Source organism: Indicator indicator, chromosome 7 (genome assembly GCF_027791375.1).
Source record: "Indicator indicator isolate 239-I01 chromosome 7, UM_Iind_1.1, whole genome shotgun sequence".
Taxonomy (NCBI): Eukaryota; Metazoa; Chordata; class Aves; order Piciformes; family Indicatoridae; genus Indicator; species Indicator indicator.
The window spans coordinates 31,104,978-31,122,768 of NC_072016.1; the positions used below are offsets into that span (position 1 = coordinate 31,104,978).

Genomic DNA, 17,791 nt, shown 5'->3' on the forward strand with positions numbered 1-17,791 from the left:
CTGGTGATTTTTCTATTCTGAATGGAAATAGAAATGAACCAGTAGTAAATGATAAAAAATGCATTAAGCAGCAAAGCTACTGCGTTAGTCAGGAAACAGAGAGCACCCAAATTTAAAATTTACGGGGCTTTGTTCGTTATTCGTTCCCTTGAGTAAAAAAATAAAACAAAACAAAAAACCAACCAACAACAAAAAAAGCTTGTACTCTCCACTTGTTAAATGTGAATGGGTGAACAATAATTGCTTCTTTAGTTCACTTACGTTCTCAGAGGAAGTTGAAATTTTTTTCTGAAAGCATCTCAGACTGTGAGCCACATTCACCCTCTGTAGGAGCCAGTAAGAAGTAGCAAATGCAGCAGCAGAAGCTTGCAGTGCTGTCCCTCAAGAAGATCCGGGTCACCAGCCAGCCCAATATGCTTTGTGAGAAGGCAAGGTCAAGATGGCTGCTAAATACGCCATTGCAACACTGCTGCTAAGCTGCCTTCACAGCCATGTCTTGCTGCCCACAGCAAGTCTGAGTTTATAGACCACATTTCAAGACCCTGAACTTCAGCAAGGTTGAATATAGAAGAACGTGCCTTTCCAATTGGAGAATCCTTTTGCTTGCCACCTAGTTCTTATCCTTTGTAGTGCATTTTTGATATGCTTTGTGTAGCAGCAGGAGCTAGAAACTACTATTTCAAATGAAATCTAGGATTCTCTCACTGTTACTTTCCTCCAGCTACTCAGACTTAAGTAATCTAAATTACAAGTTAAGGGAACTTGGCACAACTAAAATCCTTATAAAGGGTTGACATCTAGCTGTTCCTACAGTGCAAAAATGCCTTTGAGTTCAAACTAATTCATTCTAAAATATTGCAAAGAAAAATAACCATGCAGCACTACAGGCTGGGGTCAGAGGGGCTGGAGAGGAGCCAGGCTGAAAGGGACCTGGGGGTACTGTTTGACAGCTGGCTGAACATGAGCCAGCAGTGTGCCCAGGTGACCAAGAAGGCCACTGGCATCCTGGCCTGCATCGGAAATAGTGTGGCCAGCAGGAGCAGGGAAGTCATTCTTCCCCTATACTCAACACTAGTTAGACCACATCTTGAGTACTGTGTCCAGTTCTGGGCTCCTCAATTTAAGAAGGACATTGAGATACTTAGACGTGTCCAGAGAAGGGCAGCAAGGCTTGTGAGAGGTCTAGAGCACAAGTCCTATGAGGAGAGGTTGAGAGAGCTAGGGCTGTTTAGCCTGGAGAAGAAGAGACTCAGGGGAGACCTTATTGCTGTCTACAACTACCTGAAAGGAGGTTGTAGACAGGTGGGGTTTGGTCTCTTCTCCCAGGCAACCAGCACCAGAACAAGAGGACACAGTCTCAAGCTGCGCGCCAGGGGAAGTTGAGGCTCAAGGTGAGGAGAGAGTTCTTCACAGAAAGAGTAATTGGCTAGTGCAATGGGCTGCCCGGGATGGTGGTGGAGTCATCATCCCTGGAGGTGTTCAAAAAAAGCTCGGATGTGGCACCTGGAGCCATGGTTTAGTTGTCATGAGGTGTTAGGTATTAGGTAATAGGTTGGACTTGATGATCTCTGAGGTCTTTTACAACCTGGTTGATTCTGTGAAAGCTTAGCACAAAAGTGATTTGAAAGGGAAAAGAGACTTCTATCTAGAGTAACCAAAATAATCCAGTATGCCTAATAAACACAGAGAAAGAACACTGAAAGAAAAAGCATCAAAAATCTGAAGCAGTACACTTCATGAAGAAAATTACAGCAGAAACTTTTAACTTAGGAGCAAATCTTCAGTCTTTGAAAAGTAAAAGACACGGCTGTAACCAAGTTTTCTTCCAGATTTTAACCAGTTTTAGGTACATCACTATGTCATTTGCCTCCATGTATCTGCTAAAACTTTAATTACAAATATTGCCTAAGAGCAGTACTACAAGCCACCACAATACCATTCATCTTTGAAAAATGTTGTTCATACAAGAGAACCATAAAGCACATTTCTAATTCTCTTATTTTTTTTTCACACTGTAATTCAAGTAAATTAATGAACACATGAGCAGCATTTCAATATAAGGCAGAGAAAAGATTTTTTTTTTTTTTAAGTACTGTAGTGAGATTCCATATCAAATGACTGAACATGGGAAAAGTTGATTTTATCAATCAAAAAGTTTACAGTTGAGTTCAGGAATCAGGAATGGCTTTTAACATGGAACTCAGAAATAAATCGTTTAAAAGTAGAAAAACAAGACAGCTGTCCCCAGGCATTTTCTAAGGTCAGCATCTATGAAGGAGCAAGATGAGAGATGAAAACAATATCAATGATCTTGAAGATTAGAAGTGAACAATTTCAAGCAATTTTCTCAAAGGGATAGCAAGTCATCAAAGACCTCCGAGGACAGTGGTTATTCACTGTCTACAGCTAAGATATAAGCAGCATAATACGAATAATTTGAAGGTGTGGGAGATTAGTGTCAATTCCTTCAGAAAGTCAGGTTTCCTTTTAATACAACAGCAGTTTGCCCCGCAATGTCAACTCTCCCATCATTACGCAGTGAAATCTTCAATTCTCCTCCACGGTGGGAACATTGAAAAGCTAAATGGAAACAAGAATCTACAGTTAAAAACCAGCATTCATCACCAATTATTTAAAAATCCATGAGAACTCTGGGAATTGAGGCCTGTCTCCAGAAAGCAAGCAACACCAGGGCAAGCACTGTACCAGGGACACCCTGGATGAGCTATCTTTACAGATGAAGGTTAGCTGAGAGTGTATCTCAGACTTGTCAGTTTGCTGTGATGCAACCAAGCACGTTTCCTTTGTATATCTAAAAAAGTCTAGAATTCTACCAGTCATGGAAGAGATGCTTTCGCTACGTTAAGAAGGAAGAACGTCAAGTATTACCTGCATGAGAATGAAGAATCACTTTACTGGTATTAACATCCGAAGTAGATACTACTTTCAAAGAAAGTGTTTGGCTAAGGGACAAACAAAGCTCAAATAGGCAATGGAAAAAGCCTACAAAGAAACGTGGATGATGTATCAATTGTCATAAACTGCGACTATATTCTTACATAGACAGGAACTGATTTATGTAATCCTGAATATATAATTTAATACAGCTGGATAAAGTTTAAGTAGAAATATCCTTCCATTTCTAAATAATTGCAGAACTAATCTTCTGCCTAAACTGCTCAGTTATATACAGGTGGAACAACAATGGTCCTCAGCATGTTGAGTCTGCAGAGCAGTTTCAGCAGTCCAATTTTAGCTGCACAAGAACTTGATCCAAGAATGGTCTTGTTTAGATGGCATTTAGCTAACGTTTGAGTTTCATGTAATGGGTTTTTTTGTAAAAGGCTGTAAATGGATGAAGAGGCATTAATGTTCAGTCTCCTTACAGTCAATGAAATTCTAAGTAATACAAAACTTGTTGAAAGCCAGAACAGTGGAAACAGGAGCTAAATGAAGATTTATATCGATAACTGAATATGGAGTAATGCCTTCAATTGAGTATTTTGGACTCTTCAAAGGCTGGCTGGGGGTTTTTCTTTAAATGCAAAACCATTGTTGCCTGTTTTGTGGCAGATTAGTAAGATTGTTTTGATGCTGGTCTATTTTATTTTTAGAGAAACCTCTAAAGTTTAAAAAAAAAGACATTTTTACCAAGCTTGTATGTAAGTAATACTTGATTTTTTTTTACCTTCCTTCACACAGAAGCACTGGCATTTCACACTATGTCTGAAAGTGAATAGAACATTTCACTGACTAGAGGATTTTGTTTAATAGCAGTGTCTCCAGAGATATTCAAGCATCTCTGCTGTGCTTTCTGATCTGTGGAAATAATAGGTAATAGCTGAAATCACCCTGAATTCCTCTGTGATTAACCCAAGGCAGAAGAAATTTAAAGAGTAGGTAGAAGGACTGTGAGGTTGAGCACACTGCTATTGATACTACGACAGAATCATGCACACCTGCCTTCACAAGGCAGACAGTGGTCTTGTACTAATTTTATCCTGTTGCACTGAGGAGCTTGTTATCAGCCTAAGTGTATCTGAATGACCATTACCTACAGAATTTGAGAAGTGATGGATTTTCTTCATGACATCATCATAATGACATTGACTTAAAAGCAAGGGTGGCTCTTCTAAAAATACCCATATTTAGAAATCACTATTATTTTGGTTTAATTCCTAAACCCTATAAAAGGACTGTTGAATGAAGCACCTATTCTTTAACTTCAATGAAGTTAATATCTCCACAACTATTTTTATTCTAAGAAGGCAACACCTCCTCTTTGGCAGAAATGTTACACTTGTGTATAAATCTGATGTGATCAACCTGTATGTGGAGATTATTTGGAAAAGACGAAAGCTGCAATTACAACTCTGCAAAACTCTTCTCTTCCTAAGAATTCTATTTAAATCTACTTAAATACCAGTAGATTTATTCTACCTGAATAAAGCAAAAAAGAGACAAAAAAAAAAATCAAAAGATGAGACAGACATTATTATTGAAAGAGATCCTGGCAAAATTTGTGAAAGTATGATCTTACAGTTATCAAAGTAAGGTTTGGGGGTTGTTTTGTTGATTTTTTTCACCCCCAAAACTCTCAATTGCTATAAACCTGTTATGTACTGGAAAGGAAATAGAGACAGTAATTGGTCAGACTCAACTGGCAGTAACGAGAACCAAAATTTCCCCACAAGTTAACATATTTGTATGAAGTAAACAGGTACAAGAAGATTCCTCTGGCTTCACCTGAGATGAAAATTTAATTGGATAAAGCCCCTTTTTTCCACAATTACTTGGAAAGTCTTCTGTAATATGTCTGAATATACCAAATTCCTTAAGCAAGTTTATAAATGTTATCTCAGAAATTTGAAAGCTGTGTAAAGGGCTGGATACAGCGACAGTTTGCTAAATACTGCATTCATTGGCAATTATAGAAGTCCATACATCTGATATGAGAGATTAGAACTTGTCAATATTGTAGGACTCTTAAAAAAAACAAAAAAAACCCCAAACAAACAAAAAAAACCCACGAAACAAACAAAAACAAATGTCAAGGACCCACACTGATTTAATGTTGGCTGAAATTCAAGGATATGTAGAGAGTTTGTAAAGTATTTCACCTTGTAAAAAGATGGGAAAATTCTCCTTGTAATTGATGGGGGTGGTTGTTATTTGACAGTTTGGTTTAATAAAAGTAGGAAGAGAACCCAAATACAGGAAATTATGTCTAACACTTCAGAAGAGATGTAGCTGACCTCCTCCTAGAGGTCACAATTCCCAAAGAGATCAGACAATAGACTTAATGCATCTCATTTTTATATCATTTCATATCTGATCTATTTTGGAACTAACAAATCCTTTCCAAATCTCATTGATAACAGACTTTGCCCCAGTATAAGCTAATATCCTCCCCCCCATCACGTCCATGTAAGAAAAAGTTACTTTTTACAGAAACACATAAAGACCACTTGTTGATCAGATGTCATACGAACTTGTTCTATTGAGACTTCTTTTATGTAACTTCTACCACAGAAGATGTTTGAAGACATACATGCATGAAATTTTAAAAAGTAAAAAAAAAAGAAGAAAAATCACTCTTCTGGGAAGTCAGGCCTTTTTTAGCACTAAACACATTAGAGAAGCTGATTACAGTATCAATCGCCTTTGCTGCCTGAGATAGTTTCTCTAAAAGAGGAAATGGCACAATACATAGAAAACACATGAGAAGAAAGTATCATCTGAAAACGCAAACAGAATTTCTGTGTTTGATTACTTCAATAAACAGTGTCTATAGCTGGTACGGAGGAGTTTCAAGCTCCACAGTAACATATGAAAATGTCAAAATACTCAAAGAAACTGTCAGTCCATAAGGACACATTACAAAAGACAGTTTCTCCTCTTCACAGTGTGTTGAGACTTCCCCCCCCCCCCCAGATTATAGAAACTACCACAGACTTGTGTTATGATTATACAGACAAGAGATGTTCAGAACAGAATGTTAAATCCTTTTTTTTCAATGCATGATAGAGAAGGTCTCAGTCATAGTGGATTATGACACCGAGCTATGGAGCACAAACAGATCCTTTGAGGAGCATGTCATTCTCAAGACAACCTATTTGGAGATTAATTTAACTTCTTATAGGAAGGTTTATATTCGAGGTAGCTGCTTGTTTGGAGAAATGTTTTCTTTTACGGTCTAAAAGACAGATAATCCCCTGCCCCTCACTTCGGGAATTAGATGGGGACTAGGGTATTTTGTGTTGTTTCTGTTCTCCCATTCTCTGGCAAAGCACTATCAGCATGAGGAGCAAACAGACACCCAATGCCTCTTTAGTTTGTGTTGTCATGTATTAACAGTGTCTCTCATTTGTTTTTTTCACCAAGTCCTTCAGTTTCTTGTCTAACAATAAAAGAATATCTCATTAATTGAAACCATGCCAATAAATAACTTCAGAAGCCCAGCCCTCTCCAATTCCTTAAAGGCTTAATCATTTAATAGACTGAAGATAAAATTACAAACAAAATTTGCCAGTGGCCATGTATCTTGTCCCCATTCTTATATATTTAAAGTTAGTCACACTCTTTCTGTTCTTGTAACAGAAGTGACTATTCTTCACCTTTCCCAGCTATAATGTAAAAGCTCACCATCCTGAGGAAAACTGATCTTCACACCTAAATGCAGAGATGTATCAGAAAACAGAAAAAAGTGTACCATAAAGCACATTCTGTTCTTAGAACATGAATATTAAAAATACATCACCTCTTCTCACCTAGCTATCAAGATTCTATCTAGCTCTTCTAAACCCTAAGATGCCTGAAGAAGTCACTGAAGGGATTCATCTGGAGTAAAGAGAATTACAAAATCAGGCAGAAATCGTATGACTTTTTTTTTTCAGTCTCATCTTCATATATGAAGAGAAAGGATAAAAAAGTCTAAATTGTACTGAAAAGTACACAACATGAATGCATACACCAATACCTGTTCCAAATACCCAAAATGCAAGTCATAAAGACAAATAAGTACAGTAAAATTCAATCAAAACACAAAACCATCATCTGAAGTTCACCAAGCCTGTTACGATGAAAGGTCATGAGAACTAAAATGCAAAAGCTGAGACTAAAAACTAACTGCATGGAGTTAATACCCAGAAACGGACACTTCCAACTCCCTGCAGGCATGATGTGTCATATTGGGGGGTAGGAAACAAAGTGAGTTGTTAAAGGTTACCTCACACACAAAATATTACATATTATTCTGTTCATATTGAGAAAATGAATAGCATGTTATTGCTATTGTTTGGATTGTAGCAATATGTTTTCTTTTTCAGTGAGTAGATTTTAAACAACTGGGCAGCTGTGCAAGAAGACAGTTTCTCTTACCTAGCATTTCTTTCTTCCCCAGATGCTCTGACCAGTAGCTGCTTAAAACAGCATGGGCAGATCCTTGAAAGAAATTGGAAAGAAAAGTACAGAATTAAATTAGAAGCCCTGTGAAGTGCACTGTAAAGACAGAGCAAAGCACATTCAAAATGTAAATGCTATAAACAAAGTGCCACGTGTGTTTAGGGCAAAAACACCTCAGTTTCCAGAAGGACAGAACTTAAGGCTTTATAATTTCATTTTTTTCCAATAGAGAACTATTACTTCCCCATCCTCTGGCTTCAATGGAAGTTTTGCCTAGGCAAGGGCTTCATGAGTATTAGGCTACACAACTGGTAAGAACAACAAACAATACCAAATACAATACCAAAGCCAAACTACTCATTTGTTTACCAAAAGTGAAGCTTCCTAACAACAAAATTTCAAATTATTAAATTTCAGATATTTAAACATGATGTTACTCGACAAAACATGAAGAGTCACCCATCTAAAACTCTGGATAGGCTTTTAATTTTTTTTTTTTTAAGAATAGGAATAGATGGATCTTTAAGGCCTCGCCATAGCTTCTGAAAACTTACAGAAAAAACCCAGATCAATTTCTTGTTTCCTGACCGGCAGATGGCGAAAGAACTTAGGATGACTTCTCAGATTCAGAGCTCTACAGGCTGCTTCAGGCCACATTAGCAGCCAGGGGCAAAGTCACTCTGCTGGAAAACCTACTGTGAAGTAACTATCAGGGCTCAAGGACACCAAACCATGTAGCTTTATAGAAATCAGTACAAAAGTAATATAACAGAAAGCCATAGCACTGTTAAAAGTACACTTTTATACGATAAAAACATTTGTTTCTACAAAATGCAGGCCACTTAAAGATGGAAGGCAAGCAACAGTGACCTGCAGTGAGATTCAGGAAGCTTCTAGCTTTTCCTACATATTGATATAACTCTTCCCAGAAATCTTAAGGAATGAGCTCTCAGATTAGATCATTCTACAGGACTCTGTCCCCAGCTTTATCAGGAAAGCAGGACTGAAAGCTTTAAAAAATTAAACACATGGCTCATATTTCTTTACAAGCCTTTGTTTCTAAAAGCAGTGCTGAATCAGAGTGGTAGGGGTTAGAAGGGACTTCCTGTTGGTTAATTAGCAGTATTCCAACAAAGACAGTTTTCTCTTTATTTAGCAAGACATTCAATGAGGACTTCTTACCAAGGTCTCAGCTGACTGATAACTAACCTGTGGTTAACTGGTACCTAAGCATCATTCTGCAGCAATCGATTATCACACCTACTAAGTAGAACGTCAAAGGAGCAGGCAGAGAACTAGCCTTCCAGCCCCTAAATATACCACTAGCTGAGTTCTAAGTGTTTATAGGCCTGAGAACACCCACAAAAAGCATCAGCTGAAGTGTAAAAGAAAAAGAGACACCAAGAGAAATAGATGTGAACTCCTACTACAATATTCATTCGATACCAAACTAGTCTCTCACTACTCTCTTACTGGAATACTTTAGGTAAAAGATCTGATAATGACACGGGAGTTTTCTGGCCTGATGACACCAAGGTGCTGATTTTTTCCTCAATGAGTTGGTATCAGTCATGAAAGTTTCCAGTTTAATGAGCCCACTGTCCATATAAAACAGTAAATTATAAGACATACTTCAAAGTACAAAACCAGATTAATGAAGTTTACTAAGAACCTTTTAATTGAACTGAAACAACAGTAAGAGCCACTTACCTGTAACAGGATCTTCCAGCACTCCATACCAAGGTGCGAAATATCTGGAGTAAAAATCATAGCCTTTCTGTTTTCCACTAGATTTTCCCTTAAGAGTGAGTATGAGCCCTTTCACCTTTCCTGTCTTTTCAGCTGACAAAAAGTGTTGTGCACTCACTTGCAGTTCTTCCAACACAGACCTTGAATAAAATAGAACTTGAATAGCCCCATAATCTTAATTTTACATTAATTTAAGTATTGAAAAGAAATATAAAACTACAAATTCATCTTCTCTACAATCCTTAAACAGCTATGATAAAATGTTAGAGAATTCAAGATTCTTCACATTGCCCTCCCAATGTCACTTGACAGAAGACTACTCTGAATATAGTGAAAAAATATACAGAAAAAAAAAATACAGAGAACACATTTCCTATTTATTTCTGAAAGCAGAGCATCCTAGAATTTTATTAGCTACAAAAGAGCACTGCTTTTGTTTCACTATTTTAATTGTTGAAAGAAGTATGTCATCATTATAGAATGCAAAGTATAAGCATTCTACCTCCTCTCAGAGCAAACAAATAACTAACACTGAGATCTTCATGGGATTCTAAAGCACTCTACCACCATCTCAAGTCTGTGAAATTACAGATACTACCCTACAAAATAAAGTCTGAAAGAGTAAAAATAATAAGTACTCAGCTATCATTATATTTCTGTCTCCCCACTACCTCAGTCTTTAAGCAGTATAGTTACACCAAATTGTGAAAATAAAGTGAAAGCAACAGTAACAGGGCCTGTTCACAGAAACTGTATTTTGGCAATATATATCCAAATCATACTTGACTTAGTAGTGAAATTGTTCTCCAGGATTAACAAGTGCTTTGGAATAATTTGAATTGGAATTTCCTTTGTAAAACTACTTACTATGCTGCTAAGTATGTGTAAGTACATTGCAGTCAAATGGTAATAAGAATCCATGGCATTCTATCAATGTGTCCTGCCTCACTAAGTGGGCCTCTACAGAATAACTATCACTTCCTCTCACTTTAGAAGATAAAATAACTACTTAACACAGGAGTTTAAATTATAGTTTTTAATCTCTACCTGGTTTAAAACAAGTATATAAGGAATAGAACAAGCAAACTCAACTTCTGCACACTTGATTTAAAGAAAAAAAGTGTAAGACACCTTTCATAAGTATCACTGAGGCGAACTAAGAGTTTCTTTGTGTCAGGAGAGTAACGGAGATCTTGAACAATCATGTTACCAACAGCTGCCTAGTGGAAAAGTTCAAGGAGACAAAAACATTGTCACTTGACTATGAAATATTATTTCTTTAATATTTTCATAGAACAGATTCCCTGATAAAAATGGGCTTATGCAAGCTCTTCACGCAACACTCAGTTGCATGCAAGCAAGCTAAGTAAAGGTACTAAGAGCATGAATGAATATAGTTACGTGCCAAGAGCTGGGTATATGTCAACTTGAAAAAAAATTTAGGGACCAAGAAGAGGGCAAGGACACTTGATTGCCATCACATGCATACAGCAGGCTGAAAATGCCACTGAAATAGTAACACTGTGGCCAGAGGGAATGGGAGACAAAGATTCAGGTACAGCATATTGATCAATTCCATTTCGTGAGCTCATGACTCAGACCCTTCAAAATTTAGTGTTTCAAGTACAGAAGCACAAAAACCAATGCCTTGTTGCCACTTCTCAGCCATTTTAATATGTAAGTATATTATAAATGTGCTTCTAAGAACACATATTCTTTTTTTTTTACCTTTATTAAGTCTTCTACTTCCTCAAGCACCTGAAGGAAAAAAAAACCACAACAAAGAAAACACTGTAAAAAAGAGAACATACATCTTTATGTATCTTTTAAACTATAGACCTTCCCTGAAAGCCTTTAATGAATTAAATTTTGACTGACCTGTGGATAGGTTAAGTAAAGTGGTAAATCCAGGACAATATGATCTCCCTCTTGCCTGGCTTTTAATTCTCCACTCAGCGTCATAAATGTCAGAACTGAATTTGTGTTTTCTAGAAAGAGAACACTGCAGCATTATCAAACATAAGAATTTGAATCTAAGTTATTATAACTCGTAGAGTAGCTTGGTATATTCAGAAAAAGTTATTTAGGCAGCTAAAATATAACAACTACAGCTTTACAACCACAAATCACTCATAAAAGACAATATCCAAGGTATCAACGTATGTGTTCTTTAAATGTTTTGAATATTTGTTTGAATATTTGTAAATGTTTTGAATTCTGCCTTTGATGCAGAAAATAGAGATCATCTTAACTAGAAGTAAATTTTCTAAAGAGGTTTTATTAATAAATAGCTTGTAAACATACTCTGTGTGTGAAACAACACAGCAGCTGATGCAAGTGTAGCATGACCGCAGAGAGGAACTTCATTGGCTGGAGTGAACCATCTGAGTCCAAAACAGGAACCTTGAAAATAAAGTTTATTTGGCATTATTAAGTGGAAGATGCCTATTTCTTCACTTTATCTCCATACATGATACAGAACAATGACAATCCAGTTAACCAAAATGCATGTTATAATCAGTCTTGCTCTTAAACACACTTTCAGGAACCTATTTGTACTGATTTTTGGAAAAGCTGTTGCTTTTCAGTTAGGTCATGAACAGGATTCCACTAATAACAGAGGAAAGATACTTTGCTGAAAGAGCAAACAAGGCACAGTGGAAATGTCTGCCGGCCTGGGAACCACAAGCATTCTTGAAAAGCCCAGTTGGCACATTTTAAGTGCTGCTGGGCAGCTAAAAACTGGAGACATACAACGATATCATCCGTAAGCACAAAACCAAGAAACTGTAACATGAACTTATCACCTGAAATAATGAAAGATAGGCTGGAAAAAGGGGGAAACTTCCCAAAAAAGCAAGAATTTCAACTGCCACTGGCTGTTCTAACTGAAAAAAACCAAGAAAACAGTCTGGAAATAGTCTGGCTGTTTCAAGTGAAAAATAGAAATAAACAGTATCTATTGGCTTCTTGAAGTGATGGTGCCTATGCACACTTAGGTCTTTACCCAAAATTAAGTTCTCCCTAAGAACTTTTTGTGATGCCCGTATTTTTCCCTTTCCTAAACAAGTCCGAACCAATTTTCTACAAGATCACAGATCCTTGACAGGGACACAGGTCTGACTTGAAACTCCAAGACACAGACCATCTTTGAAGGGAGATCTTGCTCTAGGCCCACTTCTGGGCTCTGATTGAGTTCTTTCTCAGATCCTTCTGGGATTTGCTTGTCTTCCTTTCTGAAATCTATTTAATGTGCTTGGCAATATATTTATATATATTAGTAATTTATCATATCTCCTGTTACATTATTAAGAAGTTTGGTTATTGACTAGTTTGTAGTAAACTGTACTATCATGTATATACTTCTTGCTGCTATTATTGATTCCTTCTATGTTGTTGATCACTGATAATAACTTGTAGTAGCTTTATGTATATATATATACACTCATTTTGTTAATCATAGCTATACTTGCCAGTGGTAATTTCTTTTGTGTGTTAATGTGCAACAAAGCAGAGAATTTAGAAAACAAAGCCTGTGTGTACCTGTGCTTTATGGAATCGCATGAAGTCATGATCACAATCCCACCTGTAGGTTCGTCAGGAATTATTTTGCTTGAAACACCAGTCAAGTCTGGTCAAAGCCTCTAATGTACACTAACTCTGCATTTCACTAGAAATCTTACTTCTCTTCACTGTTAAAAAAAAGCGGAAGCCAAGTGCACTACACTTGGTTGTAACTTTTGCAGAATTGTTGTACCACAGCATTTAAGGTAATGCTTATGACAATATATTTTATGTAATAATTACTGTGCAAACACAACTAAAAGGTGCAAAAGAAACAAGCAATATAAAAAAAAAAAAAAAAGACTTGTCATTGCCCCTGTGAAAAATAAGTTCCTCCCCTATCTAATGAAAACAAATAGAATCCAAATAAAACCCAGCAGGTGAAACTAAAGGCCTTGGCAGAGAAGTGCTTTAAGGCAGAGCAGTGACAGAACTGAGCTGTGAGTCTGCTCTGAGGTGTTAATGCACTCCCCTAAGTGGAAATTGTGGCTGAAAGCAAGAGGAAAAGGAGTCAGCCACGACCGACTGGAGACAGGCAAGCTCTGTGACCCACACCACCTGCCTGGATGCTTCAGACACACAGCTGTACTCACACTGTACTCTCACAATATATCTTTATTTTTTTTTTAATTAAAATTAAATGCATGACCACAAACCCTACAAAAACATACCCTTTGTCCTTATTATACTTTACAGCCTTACAGAAGCAGATAATAGTCTTACAAGTGACATTCTGATGTCCATGGTCTCCTCCTGCTCTCACCACCCCTTGATTCACACATTCTCAGGTGTATCTCAGTTACTAAATTCCTCTGAAAAAAAGTCTTGCACGCCTTTGGCAGCTGAACAGATCTGACCTCACAAACTGGTGCCACTGATATCAAAAGCATTTTAACGAGAAAGGAGTTGGCATTTTATATGCTATTGGATGACTTGAAAATAAGTAAAGCGTTCGAGCCAGCAGGAGGACACTCACTGCCCAACCCAACTGCTGCTCAGAGGTGGGAGCTCAAGTCTAAAACCATGCAAGAATTCTCTGCCTTTCTCCTGTTAGAGATCCTGAAGAGCAGAGACTGTCCTGGGAGACTGCTCACTTAGCTTCTTGATCTTGTAACATCTCAGGCCAGCTCTAAGTCCTTCATTACACCAACAGGGCAGGTCCATTAAAATCCTTAACTTCTCCAAAGCTGCCTTTGATGCACTGCAATGGCTGCTGAAAGATCCCAGCTAGCTTTTCACACAGGTATTAAAATATCATTAAGCCTTGCTGAAAATAAATCAGAGAATCATTACGGACTGGTTTGGGTTGGAAGAGACCTTAAAGATCAGCCAGCTCCAACCCCCTGCAGTGAGCAGGGACAGCTCCTACCAGCCCAGGTTGCTCAAGGCCTCATCCAAGCTGGCTTTCCACATTTCCAGGCTTGGAGTCTCCACAGCTTCTCTGGACAACCTGTTCCAGAGCCTCACCACCCTCCTGGGGAAGAATTTTTTCCTAATGTCTCATCTCCACCCATTCTGAAGCCATCACCTCCTATCCTGTCACTTTGGCCTTTACAGGTCATTGGCAGGTGTTAAGATGAAAGATGAAAAGCATTATCACTACTTCTTGAGCCAAGCAATTAGTCTCACCCTAAAACAAATTACAGTTTATTAGCAGATATAAGTGACAATAGTTAACCACTTTAAGAAAACCGTCTTTAATTACATATGATAAAGACCAGTTTCTTTGAATACTATTCTAAGGCCTCTCTCAGACAGATGAAAATGCCAAAGCTGCTTATCTCTTCCACTATGTCGTACCAAAGCAAGGGCGTGCCAACATAATCCCTTAACCTTGAATCTAAATCCAGGCTGGGGGGATTCCAATCCCTTGGCTCAAACCAAAATCAGCAGACTCAGCCATCTGATTCAGGTGAAAACTAATCCACAAAGCAATTCTGAATGGACTGTATTTCCCTGCTATTTTCTACCTTGTCTAGTGTCTCTCCATTTCTTCTCCTATCACATATATATGCCCTACCAAGAACACCAGTAACACAAACAGTTTAATGTGGTTTGGGCAACTTCAGATTTCAGAGTTTTGTCATAAAACTGTATTTTCCCATCACTACTCCACAGGCAGCTTATGCAATTTTGTGAGAAACTCAAATAGTTATCTTACAATTATCCCAGTGATTATTTGCTGAACAGCCAAGCCAGATTCTACTCACTCCGTGGTCTGCTGCATATAGAATAAGCACGTTACATCCCTATTCTTCCGCTTGTATAAGAAACCATCTCAGGAGATTATTAGTATTAATGGAGAGATTAATTGAAGAACCATTGAATAGCATTTTTAGGAATTTTCTATATACAACCTGCTTATTTAGTAAAAGGCACTACAACAAATGGTCTAATTTATGAATTACAAATGTTTGTATACCGTAAAATGAATTTGATAGAGAGCATGAATGCTATAAAGAATCCATGTGCAAAAGGCTTATCCTTTTCTTAAGTAAGATACATCAGATATCAAAGATTTTGCTTTGGCTATCTTACAAATATTAGCACCGTTTCTTACAAACTCACCCCCACTGTTGTCGTTCTCCCCTGCAAGACATTTTGGCAGTCAAACAGAACCACTCACTTTTGGTGAAGTCATCTCCAGGGTACAGTTTTCTGATGAAAGCAGTTTCTGAGAGGTTCATTTCTGTTGCAATTTTTTGCTGCAATTCTTCATCCACGTCCTAACAATGAAACAACAAATCCAATTTAAAAGCAGGCCAAAAAACACAGAATCAAACTTTCTGTCATAAACAGAGCCATTGAGGTCCCTAGTAGATCAAAACATAGATTTGGGTTTTGTTCTAAATACTTTCATAGTAAAAAAAACCTCTTAAGCATAAAATGGGATAACTAGTTCAATTACTGTGATACTGGGCATTTCTAATACCTGTCCTACTAGTTTACAAGTTCTTAGAATATATGGAAAATAAAATCACCAAAAAATCTAAACTCAGTCTTTCCATGAATGCAAACATGGGCTTTTTAAAGTTATGACTGAAGTCACACTGAGAAGTAATTATTAACATAATATAAAAAATAACTATCACTCTGGCTTTTGTAACTCTGGAAAATCCATGTCAGGAAGAGGCATGTGGCAGTGGGTAGGGCCATGGTGAAGACAGCTGATCAGCCCTTAGGGCTATACCCTCAACATAACTCTTTGAACAGCAGCAACAATACACTAAGAAGAAGCTGAGAGGAGATAAAGTGGAAAAAATGCACTGGAGCACACTACATTCTGCTCTAACTGTCTGCAGATCTGAACCAGTGAACACTGATCCCAGGATACATGAGCTGTAGTGATTGTATAAAATTCTATTTCACCCTTGTTCCATTGATCTTTCCCCCACAATTATGCTGACTGAATAAAATACTGAAACACAAAGGAAATAAAGTACTAAGCAGGCCTGGTCAGGTTCAACCTTTGAAAGATAAAAATTTGCATTTAACAGCTTCAATCCTTGCCAGGCAATGATCCCATACTATGGATATGAAACAATTACTGATGTGTATCACAGACCTGTATTCTATACAATGAAACAACATTCTAACTTTGTATAGCAACAAGCACCAGGGAAACAGTTGAAACTGTCAATTTCTTTAAAGACAAGAATAAAGACCAGCCAAAACGTTATTCAAAACAATAGATCTGTATCGAAACACTGCCATCCTGTGGCCCTCCAAAAACACAGAAGCGGCCCCTTTGGCCCCTCTTGCAACCCTCAACAGGTTTTGTAAACACCTGCCCGTCAGAATTCTAATTCTGACGAGAACATAGAACAGAAATACTGTTGCTAGCTGCTTTCTTGGCGCTTAGAATAAGATTATGACTCTCATGTTTAACTGATTCTTAGTTTTGAGTTTGACACTAAAGCCTCTGGTTCCAGGTACTGCAAAAAAATAATCTTTAAAACCTCAATACTCCAAAGGCAACATATAAACAAGTTGCCCACGATAGGCATTAAAGTAAAATTAACATAAAAATGCCATTAGAAGTTCATAGTTTCAACGTAAACTCGTTCTGAGATGGAGCATTTAGATTTCCTATTAGGAAGTTAAAAATACCTCAAGTGTCAGAGATTCTCAGTTACAACTTTAGCTGATCTGGTAAGTAGGCTACATTTTATGAGATCGCAAGAGGCTTAGAAACATCTAGAAAGGATTCATTTTGTCAGTACAAGCTATTGCCACTGACTGCTCTACATATATTGTCACACTTAGAATTTTCACCAAGTGTTATACATAATTAAGGCCTATACATATCTAATCCAGTTTAATAATTACTTTCTGGCAGAAATTGTCAAGTGTACCAGTTAGTACTGATTGCTCAGAATGCCTTGAGGAGGAAGACGACTACTGCCAATTGCACAACTACCATGCAAATAAAAACTGGCAGCTTATTTGTCTAAAACTGAAGCTGACACATTAATGTTGAAAGACTCAGACAGAGGTCTATAGACTCCTCCTCTCCATTTACACAGGAAAAAAGAAAGAAGGAAAAGAAGGGGGGGAAGGGTGTGTGGGAGTTTTTTTACCCACACAAACCCACCAAACGACACTTAAAACACTTCATTCAAAAACTATTGAGTACTGATTCTGTGTTACTGCATTTCCTTTCAAAGATTTCATTCTGAATCCACTGACACGAAGCCATTGCTTTTTATTCTGGTGCAACAGCCAACAACGCTTGCAAACAAAAAGCCTACGTAAAGAAAGCAAAGTCTAATGCCGCGCTGAGTGGTCAAGTACAGAATTAGGAAGCCCCTCATAAAAGAGTAACTTACATTTTCAAGCAGACAAACTGCCGCAGGATTTCCAGCAAATGGCCGGTTTGTAAATGCATCAACCGTAAAAAGAGGAATTTGCATGGTCGTTTGTGCCTATTTAGTCTTAATACGGTTTCTGCAGGTGCCTTCTCACCTGTTTTACCCCCAAATGGTAGAACTCCAGGATGTTTCCCTAGCGGGAGGAGGAGCCAAGCGATCTCGTCACTTCGGACTACGTCTCTGGACTCCAGCCTCCCTCCACA

General features: G+C 37.7%; 1 protein-coding gene across 1 annotated transcript; it reads right to left on the reverse strand.

Moving 5' to 3' along the window:
- Positions 1 to 2,467: 2,467 nt before the first annotated feature.
- PBLD (phenazine biosynthesis like protein domain containing) lies at positions 2,468 to 17,630 on the reverse strand. The gene is made up of 9 exons (XM_054382711.1): positions 17,547 to 17,630; positions 15,344 to 15,443; positions 11,458 to 11,556; positions 11,032 to 11,141; positions 10,882 to 10,911; positions 10,285 to 10,373; positions 9,115 to 9,293; positions 7,381 to 7,443; positions 2,468 to 2,580 (listed from the first exon to the last, which is right to left on the reverse strand). Exons 1-9 carry the CDS (start codon positions 17,628 to 17,630, stop codon positions 2,468 to 2,470), a joined length of 867 nt encoding a protein of 288 aa, XP_054238686.1.
- Positions 17,631 to 17,791: the final 161 nt, after the last annotated feature.